General features: G+C 35.2%; 1 protein-coding gene across 1 annotated transcript in view; it reads left to right on the plus strand.

The window, feature by feature from the left end:
* SKAP2 (src kinase associated phosphoprotein 2) overlaps window positions 1-13,117 on the plus strand; it is a 147,333-nt gene extending 134,216 nt beyond the window's left edge. The window contains exons 11-13 of the mRNA XM_074945748.1: window positions 1,193-1,305; window positions 10,817-10,918; window positions 11,306-13,117. Of these exons, the coding sequence (XP_074801849.1) occupies window positions 1,193-1,305; window positions 10,817-10,909 (206 nt within the window). The 3' untranslated portion in view covers window positions 10,910-10,918; window positions 11,306-13,117. The remainder of the gene's footprint in view (window positions 1-1,192; window positions 1,306-10,816; window positions 10,919-11,305) is intronic.
* The last annotated feature ends 984 nt before the right edge of the window (window positions 13,118-14,101 follow it).

The raw sequence follows: 14,101 nt of genomic DNA on the forward strand, positions 1-14,101 counted from the left end.
AGTGTGGCAATTTCTCCTATTTGTTACCTGATATTTTAGGGGGATTTTTTTCTTGTAATAAACGTAACCAATCATGATTAAATTGTGGCCTATCAATAATAGCCTAGAGTGCTAATAATATGCAAATGTGACTGGTACATGCTGGAATAACCAGCAAGCCTGCAGTGCAAGGCTCATATAACAAAACTAAGATGACAGCCTTGATTCAGCCAATTCAGTGATATTTATGTTATCAGAAGTAAAAAATAGTTTTGCAGTGTTGTAAATTGTTAGTACATATTCTGTCTGGTTAGTGTATACACAATGTAACTGCTCATCTTATTGGCATTGCTTACATTCTTTGTGAGTTAACTCATCAAACTCCATTTTCACTGAATTAAAAACAGGAAATCGTTTGTAGTGTAACAGAAGTGTCCAGTGTGTTTAACCATGTTTAAGTTCTATGTTCCAACAGATGTACTCTGTATGGTAAGCGTATGGCAAAGCATTTATTACTCTGTTATTGCAGTATTAGGGAGCAAAGAGTGCTAAATAATCAATCAGTTAATGGTCTGTATGGCAGTTTGAACACAGCACATCCATTGTGCTTATGCTGTTAGAAGGATGAGCTTATGACTATAGTGTATGTTGCATGTTTAGCCAGAGCGTAATGTCCTAAGCTGGAGCTGACACAAAATATTTTAGAAATGCTGCTTCAGCAAACTCTTTCAAAGTTGCTATAATATTTCAGCAGTAACAACCAAAGATTATATGAAAGACTCTCAGAAAAGGGAAAATCTTGTTGAAAAGAAAAAGATGTGCACCACAAAATGCTTACCACTGGCCTGTTCTCACAGATTTTATTAATTATACTCCAGCATTGTACCCTTTTCAAGTTAAGATGCAAACATGGCTTGCTAGAAATATATCAGTAGAGAAGAGCTAGGTGCTGTAAGATGCAGCTGCTAAATGCTTTGAGAACCTGTAGCTGCATGTTTTGGGTGACACAACTGTTACCAAATGTAGGGTTCACAAGTTAAACTGGTTTTCCACTTGCTTTTTTTGTGGGCGTGTGGTGGGGATTCCTACAGTGAACATGGAGAAATGTGTTCTAGCCCATCATTTGGTGTGTGAAGATTTAATTACTACCTTTGATGATAAAAGATCACAAATGCTGGAAGGTTTAATGTATACTTTTTTTTTTCTTTCCCAGGGGATAAAAATACCAATTATGCTAATTTCTACCAAGGTTTGTGGGACTGCACAGGAGATGTTTCTGATGAGTTGTCATTTAAACGTGGTGATGTTATCTACATTCTCAGCAAGGTACAGTATGCTACTGAGAGTAAATTGGTGTAAGAAAAGAGTAATGTATTCCTACAATCCTGTTGGGGGGGGGAGGTGGAGGAGGGACTAGCACTCCCTTTAGACCCTTTGTTAGCAATCAGACATTCACAGTAATGAATTATTTTGTCAAATGAAATATAATCACATTTAAAACATAACCAAGTAACAGGAATCAACTTAAAAGTACGTTTATCTGTTCATTTAATCTTGGCTGACATCCCCTAGCTAATTTAATGGAAGACAATGTGCTTACTCTAGGTAAAAGTTAACCTTGTAGGGTAAACTATATTATGTTGTGTGTTATGGTTTTTACTTCCTCTTCCTTTATATTCTTGTGTGTCCTGATTCTGGTTTTCTGGGCATCTTGCTACCGGAAACAGTTTGTTTTTAGAACTAGGCTTTCATCTTTTTGTATACACTGCAGCTGTTCTGACGATTTAGGCTTTGTGTATGTTTGTTCTGACAGATTCAGGCGATTTTTAATTCACCACTTTTTCCTGTTTGCTTAAAAAAACCCACAGAGGTAAAGGCAGGTTTTCTGTTCCAATATAATGTCATGCATTAAGCTCGCAGTCGTGTTTTATTATAAGGTAGGTTAATTTGCCTACCTTTTTTAAAATAATAATGGGACAAAATCCTTTCCTTGTATGCACTTACACAAAGCCCACTGAAGTTTACATATGAGTGCGTCTGAGAGTAAGAAATGTTCTCTGATTCTCATGTATAAAAATCCTCAGTAAATAAGCTGAAATTTTTTTTGTAGCAGCACTTGTCAGTTATGTTCCTTCACCCACAATTGCCATTTAGTACAATGCTGAAGGCATTGGGGCTCATTTAAACCCTTCTCTGTACTTGCGCATGGAAATCATAAGTAACCCCATGAAAGCTGCACTACTCTTTCTGTTAGTTTGAAACTTTCATCACTATTGCTTTAAATCTTCTTTGATTCATTTAACGGCAGTGTTTTTGGATAATGAATCTGTTCTGTTTAAATAACTTTAAGATTTACGGTTGGAAAGATAGTCATATATGAAAATATAGACGATGTATTGCTAATGATGATGTGACCATGTGCTTCTTTTGAGGTATTTCATTGTCACTTAAGCTAATAACTGAATTACATTACTAGAGGTAGGATAAGGCTTTCTGGTAGGGCAGACTTCCATTCAGTTGTGAAGATCAGTACTCCTTAACAAACATGGAAAACGATAAGCAAGCAATTCAGTTGTACACATCAGCTTCCTTTTACTATTGTCTAATGCCGCAAGGGGCTAATTAAAGCTTAACCTCCCCACCTGACAATTAACAATTATTTACCCCTCTCCTACAGATAGTCTGAATGAATTCACTTTAAAAATGAGAACAGAGGGGGAGAAACAGTAGCTTAATCCATCCAATCCCTATCAACCCTCTCCGGGTTGTGCCTTGATTAATGCATATTCAGTCCTTGAGACTGGCCGGCTAATTTCTCCAGATGTGTAGAAGCTTTCTGGTGAGGGGTGATTTTTATACCAAAACAGAGTCTACAGAATTCAGTCTCATTTCACTTAGGGACTGTTTATAGCTTTTTCAGAAAAATGAGTTTTGGACACTACTGTCAGCTCTGAATTTAGGCTCCTTGGAGGTGAAGTGCCAGGGAATTATCCATCTAGCCTTCCACTTTATTCAATTTCAAGGTCTGTCTGAGCATTACTAACCAGACAAAGGGTTGTTAAGAATCAGCCAACGTAAAAAGTAATCTAGAGCACCCTAAAATTGGTAAAGGCTTTTCTGCAACAAATATTTCTTAATCGAGTAGAGTAATACTTGGCTTTTGCGGCAGTGGTATGAATCTTGGGCAATTTTTTAATTTTTTTACACCATCTAGTGGTTAAAAATGAGAGATGCAGTTGCTGACAGTAGGTAATGTGTGTAGATCCAAAATGGTGTCATAAATTCAACTCCAGCTTGATCCTAGCTATGGTGTATTACTTTCCTATCGTATGTCAGCTAGGTTTTGACGTTAATCATGAAGCAGTCTTGTTTTGCTGATAAGGAATTAAATGCAAGTGTTACATGTTGTGGGAAGAATGCAATATTAAGAAAAACATAGGGTATTTGTGTAAGCACAGAATATTTGTTTCATTGAGAAATTTAAATCTCATGAACTTGACAAAATATGTATTTGTAGCTTCCACCAATACGACTTTTGCATCTTCTGCGAAAAATTTCTTTTCACATACTTTCTACAGTACCTAATAGAAGTCTGAACAAGATTTTATTTCTCTCAGTTCAGTATTAATATAGTGTAATGGAAGCAATTTTGTTCTGACTTGGAAAATTGTAGCATTTTTACAGGTTAAAGAGACAATGAAAATAAGATGACAATACGTAACAGCTGAGGTGATTCTAGTTTAAGTGCACCTAAGGAAAATAATTATGGTTTCAGTGACACAACATTGATTATTTGTAATTTATTTGCTAATGTAGCTAAACACTACAGAAGGCCAAATCCTGCTTGATGTACTTATGAGTACTCCTGTTGAAATCAATGGTGCCCACTACGACCTTGATCCTGCAAACACACATGTTAGCAGTAACATTCCTGAACAAAAGTAGATTTCCCTCTTTTTAACATTGAGCCCTGAAATCTGGCTTAGCTACCTTCCCAGTCAGGCGCATTTTTGCAGTTTTAACTTTTGCACCTAAGTAATAATGCATCTACCTGTTCTTAGCATATAAGGAGAATGCGCAGTTTTTTGCTGCAAACTTTTACTGTTAAGTATTTCTTTAAAATGTTGAGAGTTTTCAAATAACAGAATTTTTGAACAAATGCTTCATAACACATCTTGATAGGTAGTCAGTTAGCTAAAAAGATTACCTTTAGCTGATTACAATGAATCTGTCCAGATATACACTCATGCTGGTATCATGTTAAAATTTGTATTAGTTCTCTTGAATGTGTGTGTGTGTGTGTGTTTTGTCATATTTATCCTGTTTTATTCAACCTTCAGAAATTTGTACTTCCTTCCCCTCCTGCCCCACGAAAAAGTGATACATTTACAGTCAGAGCTTCATGGAGATTTTTTTCAATTAAAAATTGGCTCATGTAAAAAGCAAATATTACGTTAGAAATGCAATACTTTTGTGGCCCAGTCTAAGTACTGAACGTCCTCAACTTCCATTCAGTTGTGGGCTCTCATTTGGTTTCGAATTCCTATGATAGATGGGAAAGCAAACTATGATGTGTCAGTTGTTTTAAATACTTTACCATAAATCTTATTTTGTGTATAAAAATTGGTTTAAAATATAAAGCTAAGCATGGGTGATTGAATAACTATATATTTTTTAAGTTGGGTATACCTTGGATTCAGAATGTGTACACAGTTAACATATTTGTGGCAGTTGCATGATTTTCTAGCGAGAATGTTTCATACTGGAAAGCTTCATAATTTCATCAGCCAGATGCAAATGATTATGATGCTGTGCTGAGTTTATTAGCAGATCCCTGCATCCTTCTAGTTGTCCATTACCATATAACAGTATTCTGGACTCATACACTGTGTACGTCTTTCTGACCTTTAACCTCTTTTCATACCAACCAGATTTATACATTTTATATTTTTAAAAGCAACAAATAACATTAACTAGAAAGACAAGTGTCATATCTCAGCCAGTATTGCTGAAATTATACCCATTTCCTGTTGTTAATTCAGTGCATGCCGATGCTACTCATGTAAGTATTTATTGTCCATAGGAATTTCATCCACTAGTTAACCCTTTGCTTTGAGGACCCTGGAACTTTTACTGAGTGTAGAGCAAGGATTCAGTATTCAGATTTCTGTACACCATGTTTAACATCTGCAAATGCATAATGGTGGGTCTTTTAACAAAACTAAACAAAAATAACCATCTCAGGGTGCACCTTTTAACCTGTAAAAAGAAAAGGAGGACTTGTGGCACCTTAGAGACTAACCAATTTATTTGAGCATAAGCTTTTGTGAGCTACAGCTCACTTCATCGGATGCATTCAGAATTCTGTTTCTGAATGCATCCGATGAAGTGAGCTGTAGCTCACGAAAGCTTATGCTCAGATAAATTGGTTAGTCTCTAAGGTGCCACAAGCACTCCTTTTCTTTTTGCGGATACAAACTAACACGGCTTCTACTCTGAAACCTTTTAACCTGTGTTTTTGTTTAATCAAAGAAACATATTAGTCTTATGAGCTCAGATCACTGTCTATGAAAATATAAATACAGCACAATAGTGGAATGTTTCCTGACAAGTACCCTGCATCAAGTATAGGGAGAATACACTTTTTAATAGTTACATGGAAGACACTATGTATATGGTGGTAAAATATGGATTATTTTTGTTAAACCATTACCTTATCATAATGAAAGCTGTATTTGTTGAAAATTTAGTTCCATGTGCTCATACTACAATGTAAGTTATCCTTTTTCCATTTGTTTAGGTGTATGTCTTATACAAAAAAGGAAACCTGCTGTATAATGGTTAAAAAATAAGATAAGGGTAAGGACCTGGAAGCGTGGGGTTATCTAATCCTGACCAGGTCAAAAGTGATTCTAGTTTTGTACACTTACCTTTATTAATAAGCACTTAACATTATCTGTCTCACTAGGAAATATTTTTGACATTATGATTTGAGATGCATATAAAACAGATTTTCATTTCTCCTAAGATGTTTTCAGATACCAATTTTGATTTTTAAATTCAATTCTGTTCACTTTTATTTGTACTGTAACTTTTAAATTGATTTATATGTCATTATGTCATGTCATTAGCTAATAATGCTTCCATATAATAAATCTGAGGTTTATATTCCTTAAAAAACCTATTTTTTCTGCCTTAAAACAACTCTGCTACATGTGAAGAAGTCTCATTCAGTTATCTAAAGCATTTGTCGCTTTCTGCCAAAAATGCTCTCCAGTCAATCACATATCATTCAGCAATTACACCAAAGAAAGTTCTAAAATTTTCCAGATAGTCTGAATCTCCTGGGCAAATTAGAGGTGGTTTTAAATATTATCTTGCCAAAATTAGCCGCCAAGACATTCTTTAAAAATGTCCTCCCTGCCTCCAACTCCTCTACTGTCTGTTAATGGGGGCTACTTATTTAACCATAGCCCGGTTAAAAATAAATTCTTCATCTCAATTTAAAGTTTAAAATCTGTAATTGTTAAGAAGTTAGTTTTATGAGTAGTATGGAAAACAGAATCTTTTGTAATCCGCACGTTCATTGTTGTTTTCCATGTATTGAAATACAAGGATGATTTTCAGAAATCTTCACTTCAGAAGAGAAGACACACTACAAGTATTCATAGATTCCAGTGCCGGCAGGGACTATTGTGATCTTTCTAGTCTGACCTCCTTTGTAACACAGCCAGAGAACTTCCCCAAAATGATTCCTAGGGCATCTCTTTTAGAAAAACATCCAATCTTGATTTAAAAATTGCTAGTGATGGAGAATCCACCATGATGCTTGGTAAATTGTTCCAACTGTTAATTAACCTCATTGTTAAAAATTGACACTTTATTTCAGTATTAAACAATACAGGTCCAGTCACATGAGGTGCCAAATGCCCTCATCCCTTGTTGAAGTCTATAGGAGTTGGGAGAGTACTAAGCATCTCTTAGGAGGCTCTCAGGTCTGCACAGGATCTGGCCCTTAGAGGCGGAGTGAGAGAACTTCCTGCAAAAATGTTGCATTTCAAACATCTCTTTTTATGGGAATGTTCCATACACTAAAAAATAATTGGAGAAAAATATACAAATATACATGAAAGTGGCTAGCGTGTTTCCATTGAATGCGCTCTACCAAACTGCAATAACCTTGTAGGCCTAGATCCCTTAAAGTCTTAAGCACATGCTTATCTTTACACATTGATGTTGGGGGTAGGGAGCAGTAGGCAGGGGCATCTGTACACAGCATACAAAATTAAGAGCATAGGCGTTTGTAGGATCAGGATCTTTGTTTTGTTGTTGCCTTTATACACTACATAGAGAATGAATGTGTAGGCAAAAATAGTTTTAATTTTAAATTAGCAGCTTTCTTTCCTTCTTTCTTTCAACGGGATGCAATCACTTTGTTGCTTAATCAACATCTGTAAAAAACAAAAACCATCACCCACTGTATATCAGAATGAACAATGAAAATATAACAGCAGTTTAGAAAACGTTTAGCTGTTCCTTACTGTTACCTTCTTGTTTTATTTGGAAAGGATTTTTCCCCTTCTCTCCCCCCACCTCCTCCGCCCCACGCATACTATGTGCCTTGTGAAGCAATTCATTTTGCAGTTATTGAATTTCTTCGGAGTGTTATTTTCATACAGTAAGCATCACAGCAACTCTGGATCTTGATAGCATTTCTACGGAAGGAGAAAGAAGCTTTGTGTTAGTAATTACCTAACATTGTCAGGAGCTGACTGCAGGCCTCTTGCTAGTGATAACAGAATAACTACATAATATAGCTTTATAGCACATGATTAATAGAAAATAATTACACGTCCTACAAAGGGACACAATATTTCTTATAAATTGACTAGAATGGTTTCCTGTAGATTAAAGGACTCTTCATTATTTTATCAGTCCTTCTGAAGTATAGTCACTTGCCTCTGTTAGCGTTGATGGTAGGAGCTGAATGCAGTGAGGGATACCAGATGGTAAGCTTTCTCAGACCTGAGGTCCTACTTGCTGCTTGCGGGATACCATGCTTCTTAACTTTTAAGAGTACATATTATCTATTCTAACCGGATTCAGTTTCCTCTGCATTTTTAAACTATTCTCTGTTTCCCACAAATGTGGATTTTAGTTTTTATTTTATTCCATGCCTGTCTTATACAGCAATAACAGACATATGGGACCTCAAGACAACACTGAATCAATTGCATTATTTTGTCACTGTAAGTCATTTATCATTGATAACAATAGGAGAAACAATACCTCAAATTAGATTTTGTACATGGGTGTGCAGGAAGGTGAGCTTTGGCAGTATTTAGAGAGAGACGTACATTCATTAACCAGTTTAAAAGGGAGACTTCTACGTAGTGATGATCTGAAACCTGAGCTGAAATTATTATATTCTCGGTAACCAGGAACCTTTATTATATTTTTATTCCAACTTCTATGGACTGCAGATGGTTTAATTGGGATTCATGTTGCTCTAGAGGCTCATGCAAAGAATAGTAATGATAAAGTAAAAGCTTCTGTGTTGCAGTCTTGTCTATATGGTCTAATGGCTGCAATGAATCCATAAATTAGCTTACTAGACTGTTACATCACCATCCATTTCATCTTATCACTTAGCTTCACACAAGAGCATTAAATGGCATATTACTAAATAGCAAGAAATGGAAAGTTTTCAAAAAGCAACATGTTTGTAATTTAAATTGAGCCATCTGAATAGCTTTTTAAAAGTTCATGTGGTATCAAAGTTCACACAGTGTCTTTAAGTGAAACGTTTTCAAGCAATAATTTAGCCACAACCTTTTTCTGTGCCATTTGTTATAAGTGGTTTAATGACCACTTAACTAAGCCTCTTCCCTGATCTCATGTATTGTTTGTTTTTGGTGATGTCTAGTAAAACTTGCTTAATCAATCTTTCTTGGGCTCACTTCATGAGTTACACGGAACGGCTTAAAGTATGTTGTTGCTTTTTCATTAGAAAGATTTATGGGTGAAAATCCTTTAGCATAGGTGAGTGCTGGCATCTTGAGCAATTACCACTTTTCAGTCTAGAGATAGTTTGTATACTTAAGCAGCATAGTGTGATATATATATATATACAGAAAAATATAAAATGTATTAAACAAACAAGCTGAGCTGGAACATTTGTGCCATTGATGTGAGAACACTGGCTTAACCTTTAAGGGTTTTGACTGTAATGTGTGCTTCATAACAATTCCTCCAATTCTCCGTAAAATGCCGCAGGGGATAATTCTCTGACTGGCAGCCTCATTCAGATTGCCCTAGGCTTTTATAGACCAGGTAGCTCCCCACAATCCCTTACCGCAGAATGGAAAAGGAGATGGAATTCCTTCCCTAATTTCTCCCAGTCATGTGTTCTCCAGTTTAAACAAATGTCATGTCTGTCTTGGATTATTTTAACCTCTTATTCATTTTAATACTCTGTGTATCAGAGGATAGGACTTTCAAATGACCAGTATTCTATTTATCTTGGAGGAGAGGAGAAGGGAATCTGTTTAATCTGGGAATAGGATCTACCTGCACACACACAACCCAAATAAATAAATAAATAAAGGGGATAATTAAGGGGTGGGGGGAGTGGGGTGATTGGTCATGTTTGGGGCCCTATTCCATTAGCCACAATTAGAGTTGAGAGCCCCAAGCACTTCACAGGACCTTTAGAGAACTCCAGAATAGGCCGTGTATTTTAGCCGCAAGTTGATATAATTGAGGTTCTAATAAAAATCCTCTAACCCTTAAACTTCTGGCCTCCACTTGGCTGCTATGTCATAAAACGTTTTAGCTACAGGCAAAATTGTAGCTCATGGTATCTCAACAGAACCATCAGTTCAGAAATCCTACAGCCTTTCTTTTCAAAAGAGCACTATAGCAGGAGGCAAATGTTGCTTATTATATATCTCTGTGTATTTTATATTTTCCATGTTTGTTCTACTGTAATTATCTTACTAATCAATCCATTTTGAACAGGGTCTCTGTCTTAATAATGCCTCATGTGTAATTCTGTGTGTGTGTGTGCGCGCGCAATTTCAGCAGTTACAATTTATTGAACTCTTGTTAAAATTGATCTTAAAATATTTACCTCATAGGAAAAAAATTAAATTTGGATCCCACAATACTCTAACTCGGTATTGCTTTTTGGAAAATATTCTCTCTTTAAACTATTATAATTCATTTTGTTTCATATTTATCTCAATAAGCCTTAACAAATTTCAAACAAAAATACATTAGTCATCCATCAGACATATGAGAACTGTGGTAGGATTTTCTGCAAGGCTAAAGCAATGGTATACTTTGTCCATAAAAAGAGAATATGCATCAGATATATGATGACCTTCCTTTCATATTTGAGCAAAACATTATTTGAAATAATTTGATTGCAAGTTCCTTTAAGTTCAGTCTTGTGGTACTGAAAGAATTCCAGTCAATTTCCATACTTCAGTATTCCACTGCTGGATATTAATGACAAACAATAGGATTTTATATAGGTTTTGGGGTGAAGAGCATTGGAGAAAGAGGAGATCAAGTGTGGTTTTTACCTGTTGCAGAGAAACATTGGTACTTTTTTCAGAACACTAATAAATATGCTGGTCCTTTTAAAATTTAATATATTACTTTGCCTAACCATGCATTTTGAATGCCTCAAACAAAAGGATCTAATGTTTTGAATTTTCATTTCAAGCTCTTATAACTGTATATAAGAGGAAACATCCATAAGGAGTTTCATACAAACTCTATTGCATAAATATCAGACTAAAGGTTAATATTGCATATTGTTTTCAATTAGGACTACGATAGATTTGGCTGGTGGGTAGGAGAAATGAAGGGAACCATTGGCTTGGTGCCTAGAGCCTACATAATGGAGATGTATGATATTTGAGAGCCCTGGGTAAGTACATTTTAATCCAATCTTCTGTGATGGTTTATATGTTCCCTTGTTCTCTGTTTCATAAGTATTTCTTTCCTGGAACCTTTTCAGGAGTTCTGTTGACAAATATATTTTGCCACAATCTTTATATTAAAGTTCAATTAAAGAAGCTCTGTTGGGTTTGTATATGAAATGAAAAATAACTATTGTGTTCAGAATAAGATGTATTCCATAACTAGCTTCCTTTTCTTTGTCCTTTCATAGAATCAAGTTTGCAAGCTTTTTAGTTAGGTTGGTTGCTTAATAGTGTGTGTGTGTACAGTTAGAAATATATGGAAAGGATAAATATTTGGGGTTTGTTGGCTTTTTGGCTAACCGTGTCCTGTAAATGTCATTCTTCCTAATCAGGAGAATTCTGCAATTACAATCAAGAGTGACGTACAGCTGCACCTTCCAGACCTGATTTCCAAAATGCGAAGATTCAACTGTGTGAACTTCTTGTTTGATGGGTGTAATGAGACCACCGCACCAAATATATTAAACATAAAACATTTTTTAATTTTTCTCCATTTCTGTACTACTTTATCATTAATCTTTTTGGGAAAAGTGCTCTGTTCAATCCTTTGTTATATAACTAAAGTACTGTGACACTCAATAGACGATGTTAGTTAACATTTGATGCACAAGCAGCAAAGCTGTACCTGTTGCTGTTTTGCTGAAACATTCAGTGCACTTTGTGGTTATAGATATGTTCTGTTTAAATGGTATCAGATTTTTTTCTATGTAAATTTTAAATATTTAGCAACACCTTGACAATAGCAAATTATCATTCTCCTCATGTGGATTTTAATAGCATTAGCCTTTTGATAAATTCACTTTAATGGGATTGCAATGTATAATTCCATATAAAAAACAGGTAAATTCCTGTGCAATAATGCAAGTTTTAAAACTAACATGCTTCTAAAGAAACATTTTACATTTCTGCGTGGTTTATTTCTTCATATAATTTTAGTATTTTTATATAGAATAAGATTTAATAGTCACAAAATAATATATAAGACCAGATCCTCAATTCATGTAAATCAGCTCCATTAAAGTCAGTAGAACTATATTGATTTACACCATGTTATCTTTATTGTCAGACTTGCATCGTGAGAAATGTGGTCATGAGACTAAAACAGATATAGAATTGAAAATGATTATATTCTGGGTTGACAATACATGTATTAAAAAAAAAAAAACATTTGTGAATGATTCTTTGTCAGTGAAAGAGTCTATATACCTGTTGTGATATTGTTGAAGTTGGATGCTGTCATTAGGTCAATTCTGCAAACCTTACTTACGTAAATGATCCTTGCTTGCATAAGTAGTGCCACTGAAGTATATAAAACAGCTTTTGTGAATGCAGGTTATTGGCAGTCTTGACAGTATCAAATCCAGAATCTGAAGTCATTAAACACACCAAAAACACACACACCAAGCAAACATTTCATTTACACACACAAAAGCAGGACAATTCGGAGTCAATACTTAAAATCCCCTGTTCTACTTAAGTGCTGGGTATTCTAGTATGGAAGATCACCAACTATCTAGAGTCTCCAGCAGAGTTGGAAACAACCAGGGCTAGCCTTGTGATTTGTGAGACCTCAAGCTGCCAAAAAGGCAGGTAAAGCCAGTCTGCGAGTTGCTGAGCCTATGCAGGTCCTCAGTAAGCTGTTTGTGCTGTTTATGCATCAGGCTCGCCCTGAAAACAGGATGAGTTAAAAGGTAGTTTTTGTCTGTGTGTGCTTTAGACCACTAACGTTACTTTAGTTTACCTTTTGTTACACAAGACTACTAGGAGGAGTAAAATAGGTCAAGGTTTTATGGTTATTTTATAAACCTATATTGTTACGAAATGGTCATCCAAACCAGATAATCTGTGAAGCATTAAAATGATAGATTGTAAATTTAGATCTTTATTTTCTCAAGTGTACTTCTGGATTGTATATACAATGTGAACTGTCAATATTGTAAGAGCTTTTATCTCATTAACATGACTGCACAATAAATCCACATGCTGAAAAGTCCTCCTATTATACAATTCAGAAATTCACCACAACTGCTTTTCTTTTTGTAACAACTCTCTTTTGTCAAATACACAGTGTACACACTAGTCACCTGTAAAATTGAATTAACAAAAGGAAAATCATCTGAGTTATACTAAATGTGATTTTTTTTTTTTAAAAAAAAAAGATACTTTATATGCCAAGATTAAACCCACAGCAGATTTTTACAGCTGAGTTAAACCCCCTGAAATTAGTGGTCTTGTGCTGACAAACCCTGAACTACAGCAGCACTAGTGGGCACCACTGTTATATTTTGGTATCGTAATATAAAAAGAGAAGATTTTGCAATGGTTTGTCAGTAGATGGCAGCAGATTTTCGTAGCATGTTGAACTGGTTGGAAACCCTTCCCCCCACCAATGTGTGTTTTATGCACGGGCACATAATTTGCAACTTAAACCATTTGGAGGGCTTCTTTCTCTTTTCCTGTTAATCCAGGAGAGGGAGTCCTTAGCCAAATGATGAATAAAAGGCTCTTTGAGCTGCTTTTCCTGATGCTGATAGCACAAATAGAAATAAAGCATCTTTTGTCCATAGTTCCTGGATCCTTTGTTTTTTCTCACTTCGTACAATGTGAGAGGTTAGCAAACAAACTACATAAATATTCAAAAACTAGGATATTTTGAAACAGAGACCCATAACTCTGACCCAAAACCCTGACCTGAAATTTCTTGGAATAAACCAACAATGTAAAACAGAAAAAAATGTTTACTTTAAATCTTTGCAAATACCATAACCTTTTTTGGATGAGAAAGTTCCCATTAATATAACTTAAACAAAATTGGGTGTTAGAAAATATGCTTAATTGCTGTGTTTTTGTTGTTGACTTGGATTTCATTTGCCATTCTGTGAACAGTAAGACAGCTAATTTTTTTCCAAAGGTGATTGTAAGTCATATTTTATAAAGCATTTTTATTTGCTTATTTGCTCTGTGCTGAATTTGTACTATATTGCCATTAGATCTTACAGTAATGTTCCACTCTGCAAATTTTTAAGGTTCAAATAAAGTTTAATTGTTTGCAAACTGTTATGATGCTAATAATTCAACAGCCTGCTGTGTTACTAATGAAATTACTTTGTTATGATTAATTTGGAAAA

Source organism: Natator depressus, chromosome 2, assembly GCF_965152275.1.
Source record: "Natator depressus isolate rNatDep1 chromosome 2, rNatDep2.hap1, whole genome shotgun sequence".
NCBI classification, from domain to species: Eukaryota; Metazoa; Chordata; order Testudines; family Cheloniidae; genus Natator; species Natator depressus.